Here is a 27,597-nt window from a genome sequence, read left to right as displayed (position 1 = left end):
GAATGTCCAATTACACTTTTACAACTTTGTTCATGTGGCACAATCTGCCAACTTAGGTTTTTTTTTTTAAGTTAGGCTCACTTTCATTCTGTCCTTACCAGATCGATGCTAGCCTTTTACAATATTCAAATGCTTGGGCAGATATTCCAGGGACACTCGAACGCTGTTTTAAGATTGGCGTTAAAACAGATGTCACTGGAGTTACGGGCAAAAATTCTAAGGTTTTGTTTTTAAAATCTTTTCAATCGTATGTCAACCTTTAACTTTTAAAAGCAGTTATCTTATTTTCACCACAGAACAATGCACACAAAATAAGAGAGACTGTAATGTCCCAAGAGCTTCGCGTCTTTTTAACGTTTTAAGCCGCAGAGGTGTGCTCACGTCCAGGGTCCATGGAGCTGCGCGGAGCCCCGGAAGGGGCGCGAGCCCTGGCTGCACCGGTTCCGCGGGAGGAAGGCGGCGCTTCCACCCTCTCACGCGGACCCGGGACGCTCGCGGCGGGGCGGCGGGCTCACTGGAACGTCCTGTGTGACGTCCGCGCCCCGCCCTCGCGGCTCGCCGCTTCGAAGCCTCTGTTCCAGCACCGGGGAGTTACGTGGGTGTGAGCCCCCGGGCCCGACAGCCTGTGGGCAGCTGCCGCGTCCTGCTGCGGAAGGAAACACGAAGCGGGGTGCGGGGACCAAGAGCTCCGGGCGGAGCGGCCGGCACAGGCTCAGCGGGGCAGGCGACTCAGGGTAGCCCAACACTTCGACGCGTCACTCCGGCGCACCATCGGCGCCGGCTGCGGGCGCGCGGGCCGGCGCGGGGGCGGGACTTCCGGTAGGGCGGGACTTCCGGCAGGGCGGGCCGGGAGGCCGGGGCTGTTGGTACAGCTCCTCGGTGGCACGTGGCGCGCGTTTTTGGCGTGGGGGCTTCTCAGCGGTTTGCGAGGGGGACATCCACACAGAGGCCGTCAGGTCGGCCGCGGGGGCACCGTCTCTGTGCGGCTCCTGTCTCGGCGCTGGGTGGGCGGCCTCCGCGGGCGGCGAGGCTCGGCGCGCGTCCGTCATGGACTACCGGCGGCTGCTGATGAGTCAGGTGGTTCCCGGGCAGTTCGACGATGCGGACTCCTCCGACAGGTAGGCGGCCGTGGAGGACCGCGGCGCTCCGGATTCTGCTCTCGCCACCGCCCCGGGGGGGGAGTTGACGCTTGTTAGTGGTGCAGAGGGAGACTGTAGTTCATCACTCGGGGGCGCGCCTCAGAGCCTTGGAGTCGTTCTGCATCGCAGCCGGGCCCTTCGTCCTGGGGTACGGCACAGTTAACGAGCGCCTCTGGTCTAGGGAGTCCGGGGTTCCCACATGGTTAGCGTCGCCGAGAGACAGGGTTGGGGACAGCGATTGGGAAACATAGGTTTTTGCGCTTTATAGTCAGCATTCAAGAAATATTTATTGAGCGCCCACTGTGTGCCAGATTGTGTCCTGGGCGCTGTAGAAAGTGATGCACAACACAAACTGAGTCTCAGCTGTGATTGAACTTTTCCTTCTCTGCTTGAGAGGGAGGGCAGACAAGTATATAGAGATTTAAAAAACAAAAAAGGATAATGATATATACTATGCAAATAACTAAAATCGGTTGATATGCCAAGTGAATATGGTCAGGGAAGGTTAAGTCCAGATCTCAATGGCAAGAAGGAGCTAACCTCAGGAAGAGCAGAGGGAACAGCATTTCAGGCAGAGGGAACAGCAAGCGAAGAGGCTCAACGGTGGAATCTCTCTTGGCTGTGAAAGGAAGATCTAGAGGGCAGTGTGCCTGCAGCACAGTGGAGGTAGTTGAGAAACTCGGTAGGTAATGATACAGAAATGCTTCTCAGGAGCCGTGACATATAGAGGCTGACAAGTGGTGGTGAGGAGTTGAGGTGTCATTCTAGGTCTTAGAGGAAGTCATAGGGGGATTTTAGCAGGGGAATTACATCATCAGATTTACAGTTTAAAGGAATTATTCTGCTATGGAGAGGATGGTTTCGGAGGGCAGGAATGGAAGCAGAGACCAGTTCAAAAGTACTGAAGTCATCAGCTCAGAGATTGTGGGAGCTTGAGACAGAGGCATAAGGATATGTTTTGGAGGAAGAAGTGACAGGATTTGGTGGTGGATTGAGAAAATAGTTTGTGCTTTTTGTTTATGGTAAGGACTTGTTACGTATAGATTTTATTAGTCGGGGATTTTTTTCAATAGCTGTATGTTGATGCCTTTCTGTGTGTCAGATCTGGTGTTAGTTGGTAGGGATACATTGGTAAACACCACCCTGATTGACCTGAAACTTGCCCTCTAGCAAGGGAAACATGTTAAGTCTAATTAAGACAAGTTACTTGTATTAGAATTGGGTAAATAGTATAAAGGAGAAATGGGGGAAGAATAGGGAAGACCTCCCTGAGTGAGTGATGGTAAGCTAATACTGGAAGGAGGAGTAGAAATGAGAAGGGCATTCCAGGTTTATGTTTACAGATGAGCATGCAGAAGGCCTTAGGGAAGAAGTTAAGTGGAAAGGAGAGACAGCCAGTGTGGCTGGTGAATGGTTTAATGACAATGAGTGCTCTGGTTTACCATCCATCACTGGATGTAGTGAGGATAAACCGAGGATTTTGCCCCTCCTCCCCCACTCCAGGAGATTTTTGGCAATCTTGAGACGTTTTGCTTGTCACTGCTAAGGGTGGTGGTACACTAGTGGCATCTGGTAGATAGGGCCGGAGATGCTGCTGCGCATCCTGCAGTGCACAAGACAGCCTCCCACAACAAAGGACTGTTTGGCTGAGGTTGAGAAGTCCTGGTACAAATGAAGATGTCACTTTAACCTGCCCCCCTAGGCTTTTGGCAATTGAAGGATCAATTTATTGATTATGTTTATGAAATCCTAGTAAATAGCAGGTGTTTAATGATTATTTTTTCTCTTCTTACCCATATCCATGGAGATTTGGAGCCCTCTAAACCGTGGCTAATTAATAAGTCTGGATTGATATCTGAATTTGCTTAAACTCGTGTCTGACTGTTTTTAAGCCTGTAGTGCATATTATTGGTTGTTTTATAGATGGTTTCTGTCCTTATTCTCTACATTAGAGGTCAAAACTGGTAGTACCTCTCTTTAATTTGGCCTGCAGATATGTTTTGTTGGTAGGCACAGTGTTTTATGTAAATTGAACATGCCAGTTAAGTGGGAGATTTTATACAAATATCCAGATTTCTGGCTTTTCTTAAAAAACTGCAAAGACCTGGTAATATTGGGTCTGAATTCTCACATGGCAAAAAAAAACCCTATTAGTTGTGCTGCCTTTTCCCTGGGCCTGTTCTCTCGGTTTGACAATCCCCACTTCTGTTTTCTTTGACCAAGCCTGCTTCACCCAGCTGTGGTGCTCGTGTTCGCTACTCCTTCTCTTCATGAACAAGAGTGGTTTGAAGTTCTTGGTGTAACACAAACCTTGATATAGTTTCCTTTGTTGGAAAATAATGTTGAGTTCAAAATAAGGCTGCTTTAGATTTATTCCCAAGTTTTGTCAGAAAGTTTTTTTTTCCCTCTTAAACCAGCTCAGTGAAGTTTTCCTTGAATCAGTTCATTCTGCAGAGAAGGTAACTATATCAATTCTAACCTCACTGAGGCAGAAGCGGATTTCACACCCTCGTGTACTTCTTCCTTAGTTGGACCTGGAGAATAAGCAAACAACTCCAACAGAACTCTGAAAAACTGGGGAATTTGGTATTAAGTAGATTAAGCTTATTGGGAGATTTGTTGTAAGGGAAGCTTTTAGATTTGTCGGTATAGGTTTAATGTTATATCATAAATAAATACCTATGTTTGTCCAATTAGAGTATGTGTAAACATGCTGAAACCTTGTTGTTTCTAGTGAAAACATTGACTTGAAGATAATCAAAGAGGAAGATGACTTTGTGTTTGAAGACCTTCAAAATAATGTGAATGAGAGGATGGGTGACGGTGAGATAGAAGATGAGGAGGAGGAAGAGGATTATGATGACGATGACTGGGACTGGGATGATGGCATTGGAAAACTCACCAAGGGTTTTACCTTGAATGGAGGGAGTAACCCACAGGTATTTTATAAATGATTCTATGCATCTTTGTGTTGTTTGCTTATATCTTATTTTTTAAAAGGACTTTTTGTGGTTCTGGAATTGAATAACTGAAAGATTTTCCTCAGGTAATATAGTCCTGTAGTTCCAGCCCGTGTGATTTTCATTCTTTGACCTTTCCATATTTCTGATAATTTCCCGGAGGTGGATTCTTTCCATAATCAATTTAAAAAGTTATTTAAATTATCATAAGATTATGAGCTTTAAAATCTGCATGGAAAAGGATATGAGTAGACAATTTACTACAAAAGGTTAAGAAACATGGAGGAAAAGTTCAGCCTCATTAATAATTGAAGAAGTGCAGATTAGGTTTGTAGAGATGCCATTTTTTCCACCTACGAAACTGACAAAGGCACAAAATATATAGTTGGTGGTCAAGTAAGTAGGTACAATTATTTGGAGGATAAACCTCCAAGATTTGGTAAATGTAAAAGCTTTAAAAACTTATAAAATAAACACTCTGACTCAGCAATTCTTCTATGAGTGTGCCAGGACTTAGTTACAAGAATGATCCTCCACTCTTGTTTGTAGTAGAGGAACATGGGAAAGAACTTTGATCAAATTTACCGTGGGACTGATTTCACACAATAGCCTATTATTCAGCTATAAAATATGTTGCAAAGGAAGGCTGTATTAATGACATGGAGATAGGTTCTCATCTCCCGTCATCTACCATGTGCAAAACGCAAGTTAGCAGACTGTGTGGAGCCGCCTCCTCACACTGGAAGGGCTAAGTGTGTCAGGAGTCAGAGCCACAGGATTAACATGGTACATCCTCCTGGATAAAGGTTCCTCAAGGTATGCAGAGGAAAAACTTAGTGTTCCTTTGAATATTAAGACAGCTATAACGTGGACTGGAATGCAGACGTTTATAAAACAACCAAATGAATTTCACGCTTCTGGTCTTGTTTTGGTAACCTGTTGATTCATTGATGAGACTTTGAGCAGTTTCAACATAGGATGTAATCCCTTTTCTTTCGTTCTTTTTTTTTTTTTTTTTGAGGAAGATTAGCCCTGAGCTAACTACCACCAATCCTTCTCTTTTTGCTGAGGAAGACTGGCCCTGAGCTAACATCCATGCCCATCTTACTCTACTTTATATGTGGGACGCCTACCACAGCATGGTTTTTGCCAAGCGGTGTCATGTCTGCACCTGGGATCCTAACCAGCGAATCCCGGGCTGCTGACAAGCAGAATGTGCGAACTTAACTGCTGCGCCACCGGGCTGGCCCCCAATGTAATCCATTTTAATAAAGCTAGAAAAAAAAAGACAAAGTTTATTTGTTTAAATGTTAACGTATTATGTTAATGTAAAATAAATTTAACGTATTAGATTTTACTTAAACATACATTATTTTAATTAAACATTATTTTAAAATTTGTATTTAATAGAAAATTTTAAAAAGTTCTGTGCAAACAAGAAACAGCTCGGCCTTAAAGTTCGACACTGAGATAACAGGATTGAACTGGTGATGGTTCCAGGCCTTTTTCTCTCTGCTGTATTCTCTTGTTTGTGGCTTCTGGCTGTCGTCTCCCTTTCTTCTCGTTTTGCTGCTATTTAAGTTTGTGCGTAGCACTCTAGGTGCTAAGCCTTTCCCTTCCTTGAGATACTAGGCCCAAAATGAAATTCTTAGAACCAGTTTAATGTAGGTCTTAGCTCTTTATTATACACTTTGGCGGTAAAGGAACATTCTCAAGTTTTAAATCTATGAAGCAGTCAAATTAGAAAAATCACATTTCATTTTAATTTCTTATTTATAATACTGAAGAATACATTGTAGAGAGGTTAAATAAACAACCCAGATTATGCAGACTCTTTGTTTTAGCCAGTAACTTTAATCTTTTTCAAATGCCTTTTTAAGAAATTTCTTGGATAAATTTGGTTCTTAGGGTACTCCTCTGAGTATTGATGCTTTAATAGTTAACTGTGAACTAGGGAAAAAAACATTAGGTAAACTTAGGTTTGTATTTATAACTAGTGCTTTAGACTCTGGTACTAATTTCTTCTAGGCAAATCGACAGACTTCCAACTGCAATTCAGCCAAAATGTCTACTCCAGCAGACAAGGTCTTACGGAAATTTGAGAATAAAATTAATCTAGGTGAGTTTATAAAATACATTTCCTCACTGGGCTATGAGGACATTCTTCAAAAACTGTGAAATGTTATAAAATTTTGTTAGATCAAGAAGTGAATATATTCCGTGTTACAGACTGAATGATCATGCTTAGAGAAAATAAAAACTTTGTAATTTGAAAACGTGGCTTCAAGGAAAGACTTTAGCTTATGCCTTTTTTAATTCTGTTTTATGAACCTGTAATTCGAAATGAAACTGAAGTTTTTAGAATTAAAGTTGAAATTCAAGCAATTATATTATCTATATTAGTTGTACAAAATAATAATAGTGTCTGAAATTCCACACGTGCCGATATATTTATTTTGGGAGATTTCTGCATCTAGATTTTGGCGGCTCAAAAATTACAGCTGTGGTGATGAAAGTGACAACACTTGTTATTAAGGAAACACGACTTAGTGCTTACCATTAAAAACATTAAACATTTTTTTATTCCTAAAATATATTTACTTATAATAAAATATTTAGAAAATAGAGAGGGAAGAGGGGTAAGTATCCTATTCAGAAAGACTGTTAATGTCTTTTTGTCTTATATGTTGTTTACATTGTGGATTTTTTGTATTTTTAGATAAGCTAAATGTTACTGATTCTGTCATAAATAGAGTCACTGAAAAGTCTAGACAAAAGGAAGCAGATATGTAAGTAATATTTTAACTATAAAACATGACTGATAAGAAATAAGTCTAGACAAATTAAGTAGCATCTTGGTCATAATTATTCTGCAAGGGATGCTCCTTTGTATATGTAAACCATTTCTTTTTTTTTTTAGCTTAAATGAGAGTATCCTATGCCTTTGTAAGATAAAAATACTAACTGAATCTTTTTAAGAAATATATGGTAAAACTATAATCTTGTGAAATTCACAAATGCACTCTTAGGAGGGTAACTTTGTAGGTTTCAGTTTAAACTAAAATGTTAGAGTATAGAAGTATTTCCTTTTTAGAATTTATTAAGAATTGTTTCCTTCCATGAAATCTTTTTAAAAATTCAAAGGAAGATTTAAAACTAAATGATATAACTGAGAACTGTTTCCATTTACAACTTCTGTTCTCAAAGCCAGTTGTTTCAGATCTAGCTAACTTCTAAGTGCTGATAACTCAGGCATTAACAGTATATTACAGAAAATGACACGAAAATCATACAACTAGAAGTGTTCGAACTCAGCTTAACCAGTTTTCTTCTGAATTATTGCTGTGCCCAAAAGATACTAGCTTCTTGAGAAGCACCGTAGTCATTTATTATTTCATTGAAGCGTCTGAATCTTTGTGTTTGAATCTTTATTACTGTAGGTTAGTGGGCCAATTGAGTCACTTAGTGTGTGAGCTGAAGCTAATCAATGTCTGCATTTTAACACGGAACTCAGTAACTGTCTTGAAATGATAAAAACTTGTGTCTTTGTGGGAAAGGACTCTTAACGAGAAAGCCATATAAACGACTTCTGTACTCATGGAGTCATTAAAGACTTAAGGACAGCATTAACAGACTCCAGCCTCGTTCCCTTTACCCCAGCTGCTCTTCTTATTTAATGCTTCCGAAATGTGGGTAGATATTTTCTTCTTACTGCAGATGTCTTCGTTTTACCCTTGGGAACTGAAGTGCTGCTTAGTAAAGGGAAATGAAGGAAGCTTCACTGAGTGATAAAACTACGATGAGATCAGGAAATCTGTTGTTAAAGAAACTGCCTACCTAGAAATTTCACGGACTCTTGTGTATTTAGAAACTTTTTATTTTGGCTTCTCTGACTGAATTTGAAATACATGACCTACCCTTTTTTGGTTTTGGTTAGGTATCGCATCAAAGATAAGGCCGACAGAGCAACCGTGGAACAGGTATGGTTTGAGTGTGTGGCAAGCTCTCGTTTGAAATTAGCATTTCTTTTCGCTTTGAGTTGTAGTTTGCTTTCATCCTTCTTGCTTAATGCTAATGTTACCTAACAGTTACTCCTATTTGAAATTACTCCTTCTTAGAGTTTTAGAGACCTACATTTTGCTTTGTAATAGGATAATTAATAGATAAATTAGTCATGCTCCCTCCGTGGCCCTGTGAAGCCAACACGCAAAACATTCATCTCCTCCATGGAAGGGAAGCAGAATCGATTGTAAGACCAGGAATCTTTTGTCTTAAACAAGGTCTCCAGGAATTTTTGAGCTTTCCCAGAAGATAGGTCAGGTGTCTGCCACAAAGGGGGCTGGGGGTGTGTGAGAGAGAGAGAGGTAATACCTTCAAATTTTCAGTTAGACATCTCTTACTTGTTTAGAAATTATGCTTGTTTTATTCCTTCTATTCAAGGATGGGGGAAAATCAGCCCGATTTTCCCACATGTAGAGAGTTGTGATTGGGTGTTAGCATTGGCACAGATTTTTGATGTGAAGAAAGTGATAGAAAGCATCAGAACATTACTACTGCTACCACGCATGCACATATGCACAAACACATTTTGCAATAGTAGCCCCTTCGACCTGCAGATCCTTGGTTAGGACATAAGCACCTCTTTTGCTGGCCACCTCAATCCCCAAGGGAGTAGCACCCACCCTGAGCTCTAGAACCGTTTGCTCAGTTGGTGAATTCCGCCTTTAGGCAGGAAGGAGTAGGGTCTGGGATCTCTGTCTGCATTGTCCTCTAGTTTATTTATTTTGTGAGGTTTCTTTTTGTGATTGAAAACAGTGTGGTCTAGCTCAGAGAGATCAGGCAGCTTTACTTTTCGAAGACCCTAAAATAACTTAGGCAAGAAATCCTTCCTTTTTCTCTTTCAAAATTAGTTTTGCTGAGAGTATATATCTTGAGTCTGAAGCTGTCTTTTTAAAATACGTATTTGTGGGTTTGTTTGCTTCTTGTATTTATCTTTCCTTATTTTGTTTTTAATTCATTTGGCCCGTTGCTCCTCCCCGTGCCCTAGCCTGTCTGCGTACTGACTTTGCAGCAGCACGGGTCTCTGCCTGGGTCCTGTATGCCCCTCTCTTTTCCTGTGTGGTGGAGAAGGAACGGACACGTGCTGCCTGTTCACTCACGTTCCTTTCGGTCTTCTCTAGTTGCACTGGTCATTGGTTGTCTTTCAGTCCTCCAGTCCTCCAGTGTTGTTTTGTTTCTGTTAATGTTAGGTTTCTGGTGTGGCTGCAGCCACCTCATTGAAGACCCTAAAGCACAGTTAGATTGGCCGCTTTATACTGTCTCACTCCATGGAGCTGGAGGAGCTACTGCAGGTGTCCCTTGAAATTGCGTGTAAATTTGTGGCTGCCTCCATTTCAGGCATGGACAGGAGCAGGCTTTAAATTCATCGCCTTCCTGCCAGTGTGGGGCTGAGTGAGGGGCTGGCAGGCTCCGCCTGGAGCAGCCGCCTCCTCTGCCCACCAAGCCCTGCTCTGGGGGCACCAGGAGCGCAGCTGTTGCGGCTCCCGGGGAGCGGGGCCATCCCGACCGCAAGCCCGGAACATGCTGACTGAGTGAGGTGCTGCAGGCCGCCGTGGTTGAGTTGCACGCCAGCGCCATGGTGGCTGTTCCTACTAACACGCTGTACGGCCTGGCCTGCTCAGCGAGCTGCTCGGCACTGTGTACTGCCTCAAGGGTCGCAGCGAGGCCAAGCTGCTAGCCGTATGCCTGGGCCTTGTGGCCGACATCTACAGGTACTGCCATGTGAGAGCACCCGAGGGGCTCCTGAAAGACCTGTTACCAGTACCAATGACCCTGGTGATGGAACGCTCAGAGCAGCTCAACAAGGATCTGAACCCCTTCACTCCTCTTGTAGGCATCCGGATTCCTGACCATGCCTTCATGCAGGACTTGGCCCGGGTGTTTGGGGGACCACTTCCCCTCACCAGCGCTAACCTCAGCTCTGAGGCCAGTTCTCTGAATGTCGAGGAGTTCCAGGACCTCTGGCCTCAGTTGTCCCTGGTCATTGATGGGGAACTAGTTGGGGATGGCCAGAGCCCTGAGTATCACCTAGGCTCAGCTGTGGTTGACGTGTCTGTGCCTGGAAGGTTTGGCATCATTTGTCCAGGCTGTGCCCTGGAAAGTACTACAGCCATCCTCCAACAGAAGTACAGGCTGCTCCCTTCGTACAGATCCTGCTTGTGAAAGTTGGGAGGAGGGGGTGCCTAAGCACTGGTGCTGGACACCATGTGTCTGTCTGCTGGTGGCTGCCAAGGCCTCATTTGCAGAGGCCAGTGGGGCTGCAACATCACTAGTCTGACCCTTTAAGGCAATGTGTCTTAATACTGTAGATCAGGTCCCAGGAGCTGCTGGTTTAACGCCTCACACCTGGTGGGGGAGGTTATATTTATCATCTGTAATTTCATATATCAGCCAAAAGCTGAATAGAGACTAAGAACATTCCTAGGATGGCCTTGTTCTGATAAGTTTCTTCCCTTTTTTTTTTAATTTTTGAAAAATAATTCAAATAACAGATTTGAAATGTAATGAGAGCCTCCTCTCTGGTGGGTAGGTGGCATTTAAGGTCCAAATCAGCTAGAGCACCAGCTGGTGCTGTTTAAGTCTGAAGTGACCAAAGGTGTGAGTTTGTGCTCCTGGAGCTGGAACCAGCTGAGAGTGAAGATTGTAGAGCCACAGGCCAAACACTGTTTCCTCTGAACCAGGGGGCTGCTGGCGTGTGTGCTGTAATTGCCTGGCCAAGAGAGTCATCATTTTGGTCTAATGGTGGGAAGTCAGCTCAATTGGCAAGGGGTGGGGGTAGGGGGTCCAAATTAAAGAATATTGGAAAACAAATCTCTGCTATCCCTTTAAGCCAGGGACTTTTTTCTTATTTATTCATAAAATAAATTATAGCAAATTATACGTATAACACCTTTATTTAAATCCAGTGTCTATTCACCCTTTATCTTTATTCATATCTATACCAAGTGTTAAACGTTATTGTCGGGCATTTGAACTTTGGTTTTCTTTAATAGAAAATAATGCTGCTATTAAACAACTTTATAAATGGGAAAAAAAATTGATCACCTTCTGTTTGCTAAAGAGGACTTTGGGGCCCTTTTTACTCCAGACTGACTGCTCTGACTTTGAAGGAGACCTTTCCTGGATTGACTCATCTGTACCAGGCGTCTGCAGACTCTTTCTTTAAAGGGCTGAATGATTGATTCTTTAGGCATCGCTAATTCTTTTTTTAAAAAAAACAACTCTTTAAAAGTGGAAAAACCTTTCTTAGCTTGCAGGCTGTAGAAAAACAGGCTGCGGGCTGGATTTGATTCCTGAGCCGTTGGGTGCTGACCCCTGGGTTAAAGTTGCATATCTAATAAAGTGGCCACTGAGCACTTGGAACATGGCTATTTTCAATTGAGATGCACTATAAATGTAAATACAAACTTCATTTTAAGACTTAATGTAAAAAACACTGTTGACTATCTCGCTAATAACTTTATATTATCTGTCAAAATAATAGTGTTTTAGATGTGTTGGATTAAATAAAATATGTTAAAATTAGTTTCACCTGTTTCTTTTGACGTCCTGTAATGAGGACTAGAAAATGTGAAATTACTTAGATGGTTTGCAGTATATTTCTGTTGGCTAACATTGATCTAGTCAGTTTCTGCTTCCCTTGTACTTGGTAGCTTTTGATTTCCGTGACTGGATGAACTTGTTGGTTTGTTGTCTCTCTGGTTCCTTTAGCTTTCACCTCACATTTTATGTGCTAAAAATCAGAGTGAATAAAAACACCGTAATAGAAACTCTCATTCAGGCAGCCGGAATAGCATAGTACAGTTAAGCTCTTCATTTGGTAATTGTCAGGGGCTTCATTGGGAAATATTTGATACTATCTTTCTGAAATTTCTACTTTTTGCATTTCTTTTTAGGTGTTGGATCCCAGAACACGAATGATTTTATTCAAGATGTTGACTAGAGGAATTATATCAGAGATAAATGGCTGCATTAGCACTGGAAAAGAAGTGAGCTGTTTTTTGGATGCCTGAATGTTTTCATGTTAGCTTTCTTCTTTCAGATACCAAATGAATCTAAGGCACTTAGTAAATATAGTGTGCCTTTAAAAAGAAATCTTTTTAAAAACTATACCCAAGTCGGGATAGTTTAATACAGTGTTTCTGAAAATGGCTTTATTAATATTTATGACCAGTAGAAAGTTGTGCACATTGCTGTGCCTTTCCACTGTCATTACTGTATTGTATCGTTGAGCCCCTAGTATACCCAGCAGTAAGCTTAGGGGGTCACTTGACTGCAGGCCTCAGTCCTGTTCAGACATTTACCAATGGTGGTGGGGGTTATGGTCTAGTTTCTGTGAGTTGAGTGTTTTTCTTATTTTTTCCTTTATATTTAGATAGGGAGAGAGGCATGGTGTTTTTAAGTTAGCACCTCATTCTATAGGAAGCAGTTCTCAGTGAAATTCATTTTATAAATCACAACATGTAAGAATGTCTTCAAGTATTTTCCACATATTTGAGATATAAAAAGTTTGAGACCACTTCTCACATGTACTTAAATTGAATTTTACTATATATGTAATTTGGAGATATATTTACTTTACCTTCTGGTATGATGTTTTGTATTTTAATTCACATGTGCAGAAAATGATGGTGTACCTTATGCATGTTATTTCGGTTCACTTGACTTTTGAAGATGGAATCAAATAGACTGGAAAAGTAAAGTACTGTTTGTAGTTACTTAAGATGAACTTAATTTTTTTGTTTTTGACTTAAACTAGGCTAATGTATACCATGCTAGCACCACAAATGGACAGAGCAGAGCAATCAAAATTTATAAAACTTCTATTTTGGTGTTCAAAGATCGGGATAAGTATGTAAGTGGGGAATTCAGGTAAGCTCAGACTTTTTTTCCCAGTTGGCTTACTTTCTATTTCCTAAAAAATAAAAAGTAGAATAATGGAATGATTGAAATAACAAATATTTTTCTTGTTCAAGATTTCGTCATGGCTATTGTAAAGGAAACCCCAGAAAAATGGTGAAAACTTGGGCAGAAAAAGAAATGAGGAACTTAATCAGGTGACTGTCTGGGGATGTGCATGCTGTGCCCTGCACGTCGGCTCAGCCCTGTCCTACGGCAGGTCCCAGTGTGGCTCTGCCCAGAGGCAGGGACTCTATAGGGCCGTTCAGTTCTGTTAGATCTGCTGAGGGAAGCAGAAGAAACAAATTTCTGGACAAGTGGGAACTCGCTCCTCTTCTCTGTTCTAAGAATCCGTTACAGAAGCATTCTGCCGCGATTCACATTTATTCAGCAAGGGTGGCTCATGTGAGGAGCCTTGGAAGCTGCGTGAAAACGTTCAGCATTTAGACTGAGGATGATGAGGAGCTGTTAGAGGACCATAAGCGGGGAAGTGACACAGTCCGGTGGTGAGAACGATGGGTCACGTGTTAGTAGGTGTTGGAGTTTTAGACAAATTCTGTTAGATCCTAAACTCTGCTTATTGTAGTTTCCTTATTTTAGTCCAATTTTGGACACATTTCTGTATTCTTTGTGCTCATGCCTTTGTATCAGGTAAAGGTGGCTTACATAGCAGAGATCAAGTTTCCACAAAAATTTGAAGGATTTTTTTCCCCTCTTTTAAATGTTTTAACTTTTTTTTTCCTTGAGGAAGATTAGCCCTGAGCTAACATCTGCTGCCAATCCTCCTCTTTTTGCTGAGGAAGACTGGCCCTGAGCTAACATCCATGCCCATCTTCCTCTACTTTATATGTGGGGTGCCAAGCGGTGCCATGTCCTCACCCAGGATCTGAACCAGCAACCCCTGGGGCCCCAAAGCAGAACGTGCACACTTAACTGCTGAGCCACTGTGCTGGCCCTTATTTTAACTTTTTATATGCTGTACATAGGTGACATATACTGGATATTTTAGTATCAAGCAAGTAGTACTTGTTTTGAAAGTCCTTCTAAAATTTTGTGCTCAGTTAGCTGTTGGTTGTGAGTCCAACTAATTTTATTAAGCTCTTTTCAGACTGATCAACTCAAAAGATAATTGCAGACGTACCTGCTGTATTTCATCAGTACTAAGGTGCAAATTTTTTTCATGGTTTCCCATCTCTGGAATCAGATTGGCTGTTAGAAGCTATAAGATGTCATAGTTGAATTGCCAGTGTTTGTCATTCTTGGGGATACATAATGGCGTCACCTAAAAGCTCTGGTCTTAGAGTTGAAGAAGTACAATAATAGTTTCAAGGCCGTGGTGTTGTTTCCTGGCAGCAGTATTAATCTTGTACTGTAGCTGTTGTAATTGTTTTAGATGCCGTTTCGACTTTTCGTTAGTCCTTTTCTCTGTCTTAATATCGCAGGCTAAACACAGCTGAGATCCCATGCCCAGAACCTATCCTGTTGAGAAGCCATGTTCTCGTCATGGGTTTCATTGGGAAGGATGACATGTAAGTATGTGCAAGGCCTAATAATTACTTGCTCAGAACTGTATTGTTAAGTGCTTTAAATTAGCCAATGAACTAATATTTCCCATTTGAATGGCTCCTTTCATCTTAGAATATTTTTTATCCACGTTTTCTGTTGTATTAGTGCATAGAGTTATCAATTTATTCTACCTTTTTAAGTCTTAAAATGCTTCAGAATAATGAAGTTCGCCCTGTTTTTGAGGAATGTATTATACAGTAAGCTGGGACGGCATGTTTGTTGACAGCTTCTTGGAATGGTGTGTCTCTAGTGAACCAAGTTGTCCCACGCACAGTTCATGTGCTCAGGTGTAGAAGAGAGTGCCTGTGTCATAGTAGCACGAGGCGAGAAAACTTGTCCTGGGTCAGTGTATGTTAGTTGTCCATTTTTTTTTTATTCCAGGCCAGCGCCACTCTTGAAAAACGTCCAGTTATCAGAATCCAAGGCTCGGGAGTTGTATCTGCAGGTCATTCAGTACATGAGAAGGATGTATCAGGATGCCAGGCTCGTCCATGCGGATCTCAGCGAATTTAACATGCTGTGAGTGTGCTGTGTCCCTTAGGAACCCCCCATAAGTCATTTCATGTCCTTTAAAAAAATGAACAAAATTCCCAATCCAAAGAAGTCATACTAAATGCTGAAGTTCGGAAGTTGACTTCCACGTGGTCGCAGTACAGGATGTGTTCCTGCCTTTGGTGACCTTAGTCACAGAATTGACCTCTCTTGATCGTTAAAGGACTTTGGAAGGTTTCTCAGTTTTCATCCCTTGTTAGTCAAAGCGGCCTCTTCTCCTTACCCACCTTGTTTATTTTATTAGTTACTTCTCTTGCTCTTAAAATAGAACTTTTTAAACAAAATGTAGGAAAGTAGTCATATCTGATAGTCCCCGCACGTCTGGCCCTCACGATACCCAAGTGGAGGTGTGCATCCCTGGTGCTTCTCACAGTCCCCACACATCTGGCCCTCACGGTACCCGAGTAGAGGTGTGCATCCCTGATGCCTCTCACAGTCCCCGCATGTCTGGCCCACAGGTACCACAGTGGAGGTGTGTACATCATTGATGTTTCTCAGTCCGTGGAGCATGACCACCCACACGCCTTGGAGTTCTTGAGAAAAGATTGTGCCAATGTCAATGGTGAGTGGAAGCTGGAATTTTCTCCCGCCTTGTTTGTGCTTGTTGGTTCTGTGCTCTGTTAAGCTGCTAATGTAAGGTCTTGGCACTAACTCGTTCGTTGCAGTGATACCTCTGCCATTAACTAGAGATGGCGTGTTTTTCTCTGTTTCTCTGTAAAGTAGTTGGAATAATAACCTTTTCCCTCGTAAAGCTGTCATTAACGTTTTCCTTCTGACAGATTTCTTTTTGAAGCGCGGTGTTGCTGTGATGACTGTGCGGGAGCTCTTTGAATTTGTCACAGATCCCTCAATTACACTGGAGAACATGGACGCTTATCTCTCGAAGGTGAGATGGGGTGAGGGAGGGAGAGAATGGAAAATGGCAGTAGTAATTTGCACTTACGTGGCACTTCTGAGGGTCTCAAATTGCTCAGCATAATATTTGTTCATTTCGACAGCTTCCCAAGACCTTTTCCTTCTGATTTCACAGGTGGGGAACCAAAAATATAGTAAAAAGCCAATGGTAAAGGCAGGTTTCGTAACTTTAATCATCAGGCAAGATCTGCAGAACTTTTTCCATCTTGTAAAACAGAAACTCTGTACCCATTAAACACTAACTCTCCACTCCTCCCTCCCCCGAGTCCATCTGCTTTGTGTCTGAGGTTGCCAACTCTAGGTGCCTCCCGTGAGTGCAATCAGACAAGATTTTTTTTTCTTTTTTTTTTAAATATTTAATGGCATGAAAGCATACAATTTAAGGACAGGTTTTTTTTTTTTTAAGATTTTATTTTTTCCTTTTTTCTCCCCAAATCCCCCCAGTACATAGTTGTATATTCTTAGTTGTGGGTCCTTCTAGTTGTGGCATGTGGGAAGCCGCCTCAGCATGGCCTGATGAGCAGTGCCATGTCCGCGCCCAGGATTCCAACTGGCGAAACCCTGGGCCGCCGCAGCGAAGCATATGAACTTAACCACTTGACCATGGGGCTGGCCCTCAAGGATTTGTCTTTTTCTAGCTACCTTGTTTTGCTTAACATAATGTCCTCAAGGTTCATCCACGGTGTAGTGTGTGTCAGAATTTCCTTCATTTGGAAGGCTGAATAACCTTCCATTGTAGGTGTAGACCGCATTTTGTTTATCCATTCATCCAGAGATGGACACTCAGGTTGCTTCCACCTTTTGGCTGTTGTGAATAGTGCTGCTATGAACACGGGTGTACAAATGTCTCTTCAAGACCCTGCTTTAATTCTTTTCGGTATATATCCAAAAGTGGAATTGCTGGATCATATGGTAGTTGTACTTTTAATTTTTTGAGGAACTGCCATGCTGTTCTCCTTAGTGGCTGTACCATTTTACATTTGCACTAGCAGTGCACAAGGGTTCCAGTTTCTCCACATTCTCACATCCTTGCCAACACTTATTTTTTTATTTGATTTTCTGTTTTGTTTTTGTGTTTTGTTTTGAGTAGCTATCCTGATGACTCTGAGGTTGTATCTCTTAATTTTGATTTGCATTTCCTAATGATGAATGATGATGAGCATCTTTTCATTTCCTTGCTGGCCATTTGTATATCTTTTTTGGAGAAATATCTATTCAAGTCTTTTGCCTATTTTTTAATTAGGTTGTTTTTGTGTTGTTGAGTTGTAGGAGTTCTTTATATATTTTGAATATTATTAACCCCTTATCAGGGGCTGGTCTGGTGGCATAGTGGTTAAGTTCATGTGCTCTGCCTCAGCAGCCTAGGGTTCATGAGTTTGGATCCTGGGTGTGGACCTACACACCACTCATCAAGTTATGCTGTGGCAGTGTCCCACATATAAAATAGAGAAAGATTGGCACAGATGTTAGCTCAGGGCCAATCTTCCTCACCAAAAAAAACCCCAACCCCTTTTCAGATATATGATTTGCAAATATTTTCTCCCATTCCATAGGCTGTCTTTTCACACTCTTGATACACAGAAGTCTTTTTTTTCTTAAGATTTTATTTTTCCTTTTTCTCCCCAAAGCCCCCCCCCATACATAGTTGTGTATTTTTAGTTGTGGGTCCTTTTAGTTGTGGCATGTGGGATGCTGCCTCAGCGTGGCCTGATGAGTGGTCCCATTTCTGCACCCAGGATTTGAACTGGTGAAACCCTGGGCCACCGAAGCAGAGCATGCGAACTTAACCACTCAGACACGGGGCCGGCCCCGATACACAGAAGTTTTTGATTTTGATGTTCATTTTATCTATTTTTACTTTTGTCTGTGAATCAGAATATGGAATACATGGCATCCATGGTCCTACACAGGTTTCAGGTTTTCTCTGACCTTTTCATGTTCCCCCTCTCCTGGAATGCCTTCCCATTTCTACCTGTGTGCAGCTTGCTCTGCCTAGTGAACCTTAAAGCTCAGTTCAGAAAGCCTTCTTGAGGAGGCATCAGGCAGAAACAATTGTTTCCGTAGGTATATTTTCTATGTCTTGTAAGTCTATGATAGAAGTAGTCACACTGCATCACTTCTTAATATATTTGGTTCTTTTTAATTTTGTCACCCTCTACTAGACTATGAACTCTTAAGGGACAGAGTTGCATTCTTGTCTTGCCAGGACCTGATCAGTACCTGGCACATAGTAAATAATCACATATGTTAACTCAATAAATAAATATCACATCATTTTTATTCTTAAACTCTTTAGCACTAATTTTAGTGTGTGAACTTAAAAAACCGTAGTACCACTATTTTTCCCTTTCTTCTACGTATTCTAAATAGAGTAGAGAACAAATCTTCAGTTTTACAGTTTTACAAGCCAGGAGAGTCCTGTCGCGTCTTTGTCGCCTCCGTTGCAGTCCCTGTGCTCAGCGCTTCCTCCCATGCCTGAGGCTGCAGCAGCCTTGGAGCCGCATACTCACGACTAGAGGGCCGTGCACCGTCCCTCTGACCCCTTCGTGACTGCTCAAGAGTTGAAGAGTGGTTCTTCGTTCTTTGGGTCTCGCTTTTCCTGTAGTAAATATTTGTGCTAACCATTTAAAAATTAGTAAAAGTAGTATTAATTTTGAGAGAGGGCTAGAGATCCCCTGAGGCTGGACGAGTTTGATTTACTCTGTTACTTGTGGGTTGATGGCAACCTTTGTGGTGTGAGCTCACCTGTCCTGCTGGAGGACAGCACATCCTTCTTCAGGAGTGTGAAGAGGCTATGGACAGAGGTTAGAGCAGGTCTGTACTGAAATTGGGAAGTGAGTGGATCCTCTGTAGGTTGAATGTAAAGCAGAGTAATTTTTGTTTTCTTTCCAAGGCCATGGAAATAGCATCTCAAAGGACCAAGGAAGAAAGATCCAGCCAAGACCATGTGGATGAAGAGGTAGAATTTGTTATCTGTTCACAGCCTCAGGAAACACTTGTGTTTTGAAGTTTGGTTTTTTGTAATACTGCTAGTGCATGAATTTGATTTTAATAAATCAGTTTTTTGAATGATAATATTTCCTTGAGACTTAATATGTTAGGTAATTTAACTGAGTCAAATTGTATAACTTACATTCCGTTATGTCCTTCTGCTCAGCAACCTATTAGTCCATTGTCCTGGATGGAGAATGTTTTTAAAGAGCCTATTAGAGTGTATGATTCAAGAAGGAAAAGCCTATTTTAGTTTGCAAATGTGAATTTCTACATGATTTAAATGTTGATTCCAGTCACATTGTTGATTTTAAATATTTACGTTTGGTTAAAAAAAAAAATTTAATCTTGGGAGTCAGTGTACTTTTTGTGAAAGTGATCTATACTGGGCTTTTAAAAAAAAATTCTCATAGTTATTAGTGAGATAGATGAATATAAGGTACCCTATATCAGCAATTCTGAGCCTTTTTTCACAATAGCGTAGGGTGGATAATGTTCCCATGTAAAACATGTTCCTCTGTAAGGCATAGCCGAGCAGTGCTTGCTAACTGCAACTCCACTGCCTTCTCTCCCACTCAGAAAAGCTTTTTGGAATGCAAACAAGGGAAAAGAAGTGTTACTTTAAGGGTAATCTTAAATCATTTAGTGTTTTATCATTAGTAACAAATTGCTTTAGGCACGCTACACAGCAGATACAACCCCGGTGTGTGCGAACAGCCTGGCTGAGAATCAGTGCTGCAGACGATGATGCTAGATCCCTCTGACTTGATAGGGGGGAGGATGCTGAGGAAATACGAGAAATATGTGAATGACAGTTTCAATTTTACTTTTTCTCTGTGTCTGTTAGGTGTTTAAACGAGCATATATTCCTAGAACCTTGAATGAAGTAAAAAATTATGAGAGGGATATGGATATAATGATGAAATTGAAGGAAGAGGACATGGCCATGAATGCCCAACAAGACAATGTGAGTTTCTTGGTTTGTATGTAGCAAGCAAGTTTACAAAGGAAGCTACCGTCCCCAACCTGCAGGCTTGAATGTGGCTTCGAATCTACTGAGATGGCTAATTCCCTTTGCATTAACATGTTCTCTGTGCACATTGGATGTAAAGGGAATTCACTGGTATTTATGAAAGGAAATGATACATTTGACTGAGTCCAACAGACTATAATTGCAGAAAAAGGAATATTTGCATACAAGTCTAGGCTATAAATGGTTATTATACTATATCCATTAACATATATATTTCAGGGTCTGGAAGATTTTTTCCTGTTAAAGGGGAAGATAGCAAATATTTTAGGCTTTGCAGGCCAAGAAGCAAAGTTGAGGCGGTTCTGTGGGTCATTATATAACAAGAGAGAAAAATTTCCCCCAAATTTGTATTGATGAAATTAAAAACACTTTAATAATAACTGAATACAACTTTTCATGATACAGGTCTACTGATGAGAAAAGAATGAAGTTATTTTGGGGAGAATACATTTCATTTAATTAAGATTCAAAGTTAGAGTTTTCTGTCGTCAAATTGGTCTCATATGTTCACCTGTAAAAACCATCAGGCTGCGGGTTGTGTTGGCCTGTGGCCGGAGTTTGCTGATGCCTGGTGTGTTTGGTGGACGAGGATAACATACATTCTGTGAACTTTCCATGTTACTGTGAGATACGTTTTAGGCTCCTTTAGTCACACAAGATACTGTGTGGCTCACAGTGTTATTTCTTAATATTGCAATGTGTGTATTTCACTGTCTAGTTGGATGTTGATTCTTGTTTTTTTCTTTTTGGTTACAAGATTCTGTACCAAACTGTCACAGGGATGAAGAAAGATTTGTCAGGAGTTCAGAAGGTATGAAAAACATGTGTTGCTGTTCATTTATGTGAAAAAAACTTTTAAAGAATATAAAATTTAGGGGCCAGCCCTGGTGGCCTAGTGGTTAAGTTGGGCTCACTCTGCTTTGGTGGCCTGGATTCGTTCCTGGCGCAGATGTATACCACTCTGTTAGTGACCATGCTGTGCTGGCAGCCCACATCCTGAAAATTAGAGGAAGATTGGCACGGGTGTTAGCTCAGGGCAGATTTTCCTCAGAAAAAAAAGATTTAATGTATTATTAGAGTTAAATTAAAAATGATATAGTAGTATTAGTATAGATACTTTCAGAGTCATGGGCATTTTCAGAAATGCCCTTTTTGTTTCATTCTTTTTAACTATAAGACTGAAGTATAGAAATTTGTGGTTTCTTTTTCAATCTGCTTCTGAATTATTCTTTTGTTGTAGTGAGGCATTGATCCCTTTCATATCCTGGTCTTCATTTGTGAAGTTAGTAATGAAACTGTGCTGCTTCATGTTTTACAACCAGCTTTAAAAAACAGTGGAGGGCCAGCCCTGTGGACGAGTGGTTAAGTTCGCATGCTCTGCTTCCACGGCCCAGGGTTTCCTGGTTCGGATCCTGGGTGCGGACATGGCACCGCTCATCAAGCCATGCTGAGGTGGCGTCCCACATGCCACAACTAGAAGGACCCACAACTGAAAAAAAAATGCAACTGTGTATTGGGGGGCTTTGGGGAGAAAAAGGAAAAAAAATTTAAAAATCTTTAAAAAAAAACAAACAGTGGAATCTGGTCTCATACTAGCACGAAACCTGCTGAAGACCAATCTCGTGAGTCTAGCAGTCTTATAGCGCTGGATTCCTGCAGTGGTTTTTCTAAAAACAATCTTGTTTTGTTTTACATTTTAGAATAGCAGGGGTTTATTCTGATTTGAATGATAATAAAGGAAGTTCTTGTTTCTTTTAATGTTCTTAAAGGCTTAACTAGGAAGGATCACAGTTTGCTTTTTGAAAATTTACTGTGTCTTTTTTATGGGAAGAACTGAATTAGGAAAATCCCAGTATTTTGCATGTCTGAGTTGTATATGACAGGTACTGTGGGGCAGTTGTGCTTTGAATTCCAGAGCATGAAGGTTTTGTCGCAACTGACTAGAAAACCTTTTTGTACAATTGCCTCTTAAAGATCTGTTTTTTTCTTACAAAAGGAAACCTCGTGTTTTTAAAAAATGCTTCCTGCTGCTTTAAAAACTGCTAAACTTGAGAAAAAAACCTGAAAATTTCTCGTTTAAATATTGTCTTCCCTCTTGATTGTATTAAGAATATGTTACTTGAAATTCAGTCTGTAGGAAAACAGCTGTGAAGTTATCCAAAGAAGTGTTTATTTTTTATCTCTATCTCTGTTTCACATCCTTCCAAATCCCAACAGTCCTCCTGATTTGCTGAAAGAAGCAGAACAGTTGTGGTGCTGACGCAGGTCGCCCAGTAGGGCCCCGTTCCTTCATTTGGGTACATCCCGAGCCTCACTGCTTCCCAGCTTCCTCCCAGATGTTGACTCTGTTGTTTTGATGTTTCAGTACAGGATGTTTGTCAAAGTCTATCTGCAAGGCTAAAATCTGAATTCTGGCGTTAACACATTTAATAACAGTAGATAACTGATTGGCTTAGAGGAACATGGTTCTGTAATATTTTCAAGGTGCCTGCACTTCTAGAAAATCAAGTTAAGGAAAAGGCTTGTTCTGATTCAGAAGATGCTGGAGGCTCTGAGTGTGCTGACACAGACTTGGAAGAGCAGGGAGACCATGCTTGCTCCAAGAAGCCCCCCACCGACCTCGAGGTTGATAAAAAGGTGAGCCAGGAACTCAGATTCCCTTGCTCTTCAACATGGCAGCACAGCTGCTCGCATTTCTTTTTAAGTGTCTGGATTATGGTGACTGAAAGCAGTGTTGATCAGTAAGTACCTCTCATTGTAGTTTCAGTTCCCAAGTGTGAACTGCACTCTTGGTGGTACATTATCTAGAGATTGGATTTCTATTAGGAGCTCCTTGGGTACTGCCCAGAGAGAGGACACACTGAATTCAGTACGTTGATTAAAATGATTATCATTCACTTGAAGTACAGATGAGGTTGGAGTTGCCCCACGGTGAAATACTGAAGAGCCATTTCAGAGGGATTTCTAGCCCAGTCTGGTGTTTCCAGAATCTGAATGACTGTTTCTTCCACTCCTAGCCGTAGACGTAAAGAGACACTACCGACGGACGGGGGTTGTGATAGTGATAGTGACTGATAGTCATTTAATGACGGAGTACGCTCTGAGAAACGCATTGTTAGACAATTTCATCATCGTAAGAACTTCACAGAGTGCACTTACACAGACCTAGATGGCGTAGCCCGCTACACACCTGGGCTATGTGGGACCAGTCTCACGGGGCCACCGTGGCACGTGTGGCCCACCACCGACTCGCTGTTGTTAGGTGGTGCACGACTGTGTTCTTCATTCTGAGCGGAATCCTGCCTTAGAATGTGTGGGTCCTGACACTCCAGAGAGACGTGTCCAGCTCGCTGGTACATTTCCCCTCTTTGCCTACTGGAAATGAATATTTTGTCTCTTTCTAACCTTTATTTCTTTTAAAATATGAAACTTAATAAAGAAAAATAGTTGCAAACATTTAATAACATCCTCACGGATCTTTCTGTTTGGCTGTCTTCAAATTTCTGTTGAGACCTTAAAGACAATTTGCACCCAAAATTCCATTACCAAATCATAATCGTTTTTCATTTTTTCATGTTACACTCACTTTTTATCGTTTTACAGACTTTTTTTTGGGAAAGATTTTATTTTTCCTTTTTGTCCCCAAATCCCCCCGTACATAGTTGTATATTTTAGTTGTGGATCCTTCTAGTTGTGGCATGTGGGATGCCGCCTCAGCATGGCTTGATGAGTGGCACCATGTCCAGGCCTAGGATCCAAACCGGCGAAACCCTGGGCCCCCAAAGTGGAGTGCGCGAACCCAACCACTCGGCCATGGTGCCGGCCCCCGTTTTACATATTTTTTTAATTTAGTTGTAATATTAATGTGTATGCTCTGAATGAAATTTGTGGGTTTTTTAATTTTTGTTTTTTTACAGGAAAGAAAAAAGATGGTCAAGGAAGCTCAGAGAGAGAAAAGAAAAAACAAAGTTCCTAAACATGTGAAAAAAAGAAAAGAGAAGACAGCCAAGACAAAAAAGGGAAAATAGAGTCAGGGCTATGTTACGTAGAGTAATTCTCCGTCAGTCGCTTTTCTGGCCTGCGCAGTAAGCTGCCTCTGGAAGATGGCTTATTGATTTAACCGAATGGTGATTACGGCAGCGTCTGTGAAGACTGATTGGGTGTCTTCGTGTAATTATGTAAAGAGCTCTGAGCTCTGTTGCCTAGACCTGTCCCTGGCTCTGTCTGGTATTATCAGAGGATTTATTTAAGCTGCTGTGTTAATGAAGAACTTTGTACAGTTTTATATATTTTTTCTCTTACAACATGTTCTTTGAAGCATCGTACATACTTCAAGGTGATGGACATCCGTAGCCTTTATGTGGGTGTAAAGGCACCTTGGACAGGCTGGGGCACGTTGTTTTTGCTTTGTTTGTACATGCCAAAGACCCATCTGAAATCATTTGCTGGTCAGGCCGTGGTTTCTGTACAAGGGGCTTTCACTGATAAGAGAATTCGGTTGGCTGTCGATGTAATCGTTCACAGCGACTCTGTTCTGTCTGCATTGGCGATCATTTGTCATGCACTTACTCTTCATCTTGAATACTCTTTTTTAAGCTAGGGCCTCCTAGTTCATAAGCTATTTCACATTCAGCTATTTGGCCTGTTCATTCATCTCTCAAATATTTGAGTATTTCAGTGCTAGGAATACAGCAGTTAACAAAACAGGGAAAAACTTCTAGCTTCAGGTAGTTTACATTTTAAAGGAAGACAAGATATTAAGATAAGTTAAAAAACAGTGTATCTGCAGGTGATAAAATCTGTGGAGAGAAATAATGCAGAGAAGAAAGAATGCCTGGGGAAGTGGGAGTTTGCAGTTTAAAAATAGGCCACACTGAGAGGCTGTATTTCAGCAAATACCTGAAGAATGTGAGTCATGTGCATTTCAGGAGTGAAGAGCATTCCTGGTAATGCAAACAGCAAGTGCCAAGGCCCTGAGGCAGAAATGTGCCTGAAATGTTCTAGAAACAAGATGCTGGAGCATCATAATCGAGGAAGAAAGTAGTAGATGAGGTCAGATGGTGTTAGGCTATTGGAGAGTTTTTAGCAGAAGAATGATATGATCTGACTTCTGTTTTGAAAGGATTGTGATCACCCTGGCCTCTGGAGAATTGACTAGGAAGCAAGGGTGAGAGGCCAGTTGGTTATTTATTGTGGTACCCCACATGAGAGGTGATGGCTTGGTCTAGGATGGTAGCAGCGGACATGGAGCGAAGTGGTTGTATTCTAGACAGAATACAAAGGTAGAGTGAACTGGCCGTGCTAAGGGAATACCTGAGGAATTGGGAGAAAGAGTGGGACGCCCTCAGGATTTATGACCAAAGCAACTGCAGTGAATGTTGGAGTTGTGACTTAATGTTGGCACTGTCACTTCCCAACTGTTGGGAAGCAATGTGGGTGGAGCAGATTTGGGAGTAGGAGGGTAAGGTAAAAGCTTATATTGCGACAAAGCAAAAATGTTGAAAGAAATTACCAAGTTAGTTTTTATTTTTTACCATGTACTTGATATTAGAAATGTCTCTTTTAGCCCTTGCATCAGACACAGTTTCTATAAATAAACAGTTTCCCTAAAACTGAAGCTTGCACCTGCTTGAGAGTTGGTGGATTATTGGTGGCGGGTCCGCTGAGCTTTTAAAATTTTAAGTCAAATTATCATGTTCATAATACTTTTCCTTCCTGACTTTAAAAAGTTCAAAATACAATTTCAGTGAAAGACGACAGTAGCCCCTCTGAAATATTCTACAGTTAACACAACCGAGGAGAAAGCTCACACAAACGTAGCCATCCTCCCCACCGTGGGGAGTTCGTCTCAGGGTCTTCTGGGGCCTGGCCTAGCCTGGCCTTCTCTCTGACAAGGTGTGTATGAAGCAAGCGGTCAAGCTCCTCAGAGCAATCTTATGGCGACTAATGCAATTACTCAGTTTGGAATCAGTTTCACTTGGGCAAAAGTAGTGTCGGCCAGATTCAGGACAGTTCATTCTCATTTACGTTGCTGTCGGGAGGGAGTGGCTTGTAAAATGCCAAGATTTGGGACTACAGGGGGAGTCTAATTTGAGGAACGTTTTTCTGATAACTTTCGCTGTTGGGGCTGTTGCCCTGTTTGGATTCTGGGACATAGACTGTAGCTGAGTGGTAACCACTGGTCGTGTTCTTGCCGAACTCATCTGAGACCATATTTCCAGTGTTTCTTTCTCACCAGGAGGCTGGGAAGGAAGGAGCCCGTTCTTAGCCAAAGTTATAGGCTTGGATTGCCTTTGAATTTGACAGGTTTAGTGTCTGGATTATTGCTTGTACAGTTACTTTCCAATGGGAGAGATGAGGTTCAGGTCTCTTGGCCTGAAGGCTGGGACATAATTCTGTCAATTGTAGTAGATGAATCTGATTTTCTGTCCTATTTTGTTGATTTTTCTAATCCCTTCAAATAATGCAGGTGTTACTAAAAGTTTACCATGAGAAACCTGGAGATTCCTTTGAAGACAAAATCACAGCTGTTTCTTACGCTGGCTGCTCCACTTCCTGCTCTTCCTTGGATGAAGCAGTTGAGGAACAGAACTTTCACGGTCCCGGAAGCTCCAGCCTTTGAGCTTGGCCTTGGAGCGAAGAGAGAGGAATTGGGCCAGCTGTTTGCCCAGGTCTGATCAAGCGTGAATCTGTGGTTCTCGGCTGACATCACGTTTTCTTCAGCTTTATTTGTAACTTGATGAAGGTGGACCCAAGAGATCTGAAAACCTTTATAGTTTAATATTGAGTTGTTTGAGAAGATCTCTCCTTTTCATGAGCATTCTGCTGAATTCAGTGCAAGCAGCTTGCTGTTTCTTTGCTGCAGGCCTGTGCTGTTATGTGCCTGTGATTTCACTAACCTTTTGGCTCAGAAAATGAAGAGCTGAAAAGAAAAACATCCTAGAAGCTGTAAAAAATTCAATTTAATATCATGGGCTCTAAATGATGACATTTCTGAAAAATCATTTTCATTTTCAAAAGCTTGACAGGTTTCCTAATTTTTAGTTGTCTGTAGACATAGTAAATAAAGATCATGAACATTCAGAGCTTTACTCTTGATTTCTGGGGGTTACTTTTTGTTGTTGTTGTTGTTTGTGTTTTTGTTTGTTTTGAGGAAAATTAGCCCTGAGCTAATATCTGTGGCCAATCCTTCTCCTTTTGCTGAGGACGACTGGCCCTGAACTAACATCTGTGCCCATCTTCCTCTACTTTATATGTGGGACGCCTGTCACAGCATGGCTTGATAAGTGATCCGTAGGTCCACACCCGGGATCTGAACCTGTGAACCCCAGGCCACTGAAGCCAAGCATGTGAACTTAACCACTCTGCCACCGGGCCAGCCCTTGGTTACTTTTTGATGATGAAAGAGTTGCAAGGATCGGCAACTAGAGCAAATTCTCCTCAAAGTATAGTTTCCTGTGAAGATTTTTTGTGGCCACATCAG

At 41.7% G+C, this 27,597-nt stretch overlaps 2 protein-coding genes across 5 annotated transcripts in view; one reads left to right on the top strand and one right to left on the bottom strand.

Moving 5' to 3' along the window:
- The window catches only part of CAGE1 (cancer antigen 1), a 45,661-nt gene extending 44,612 nt beyond the window's left edge, over positions 1-1,049 (bottom strand). Inside the window, exons 1-2 of the mRNA XM_046641004.1 lie at positions 770-1,049; positions 516-646 (exon numbers count right to left, since the gene is read on the bottom strand). Coding sequence (XP_046496960.1) covers positions 516-646; positions 770-1,049 — 411 coding nt within the window. The remainder of the gene's footprint in view (positions 1-515; positions 647-769) is intronic.
- On the top strand, positions 559-27,197 carry RIOK1 (RIO kinase 1). Of its 4 annotated transcripts, XR_006885334.1 has the most exons (18): positions 560-1,118; positions 3,874-4,078; positions 6,128-6,218; positions 6,819-6,888; positions 8,037-8,079; positions 12,055-12,147; positions 12,918-13,030; positions 13,135-13,215; positions 14,500-14,586; positions 15,005-15,142; positions 15,634-15,737; positions 15,955-16,061; positions 18,984-19,049; positions 19,929-20,048; positions 20,872-20,925; positions 22,599-22,751; positions 24,032-26,009; positions 26,584-26,718. XR_006885334.1 is itself a non-coding variant. In XM_046640016.1 (17 exons), exons 1-17 carry the CDS (start codon positions 1,048-1,050, stop codon positions 26,734-26,736), a joined length of 1,749 nt encoding a protein of 582 aa, XP_046495972.1. In that variant the 5' UTR covers positions 559-1,047; the 3' UTR covers positions 26,737-27,197. The 4 variants fall into 4 exon arrangements, 3 of the variants coding, with proteins under 3 accessions (XP_046495972.1, XP_046495974.1, XP_046495973.1); XM_046640016.1 differs by lacking the exon at positions 24,032-26,009 and having other exon boundaries at positions 559-1,118; positions 26,584-27,197; XM_046640017.1 differs by having other exon boundaries at positions 24,032-26,729.
- The last annotated feature ends 400 nt before the right edge of the window (positions 27,198-27,597 follow it).

The sequence above is a fragment of the Equus quagga genome, chromosome 15 (assembly GCF_021613505.1).
Source record: "Equus quagga isolate Etosha38 chromosome 15, UCLA_HA_Equagga_1.0, whole genome shotgun sequence".
Lineage (NCBI taxonomy): Eukaryota > Metazoa > Chordata > Mammalia > Perissodactyla > Equidae > Equus > Equus quagga.
Note: the sequence above shows the minus strand (reverse complement) of the source record. Positions and strands in the feature narration are given on the sequence as shown.

What these genes read in the sequence shown, in the direction of transcription:
- RIOK1 (XM_046640016.1), top strand. Translation starts at nt 1,048, where the DNA reads ATGGACTACCGGCGGCTGCTGATGAGTCAGGTGGTTCCCGGGCAGTTC. An exon ending in TTCATTGGGAAGGATGACAT is followed by an intron (nt 14,587 to 15,004) that starts GTAAGTATGTGC and finishes TTTTTATTCCAG; the next exon opens with GCCAGCGCCACTCTTGAAAA. An exon ending in TGGACGCTTATCTCTCGAAG is followed by an intron (nt 16,062 to 18,983) that starts GTGAGATGGGGT and finishes TTTCTTTCCAAG; the next exon opens with GCCATGGAAATAGCATCTCA.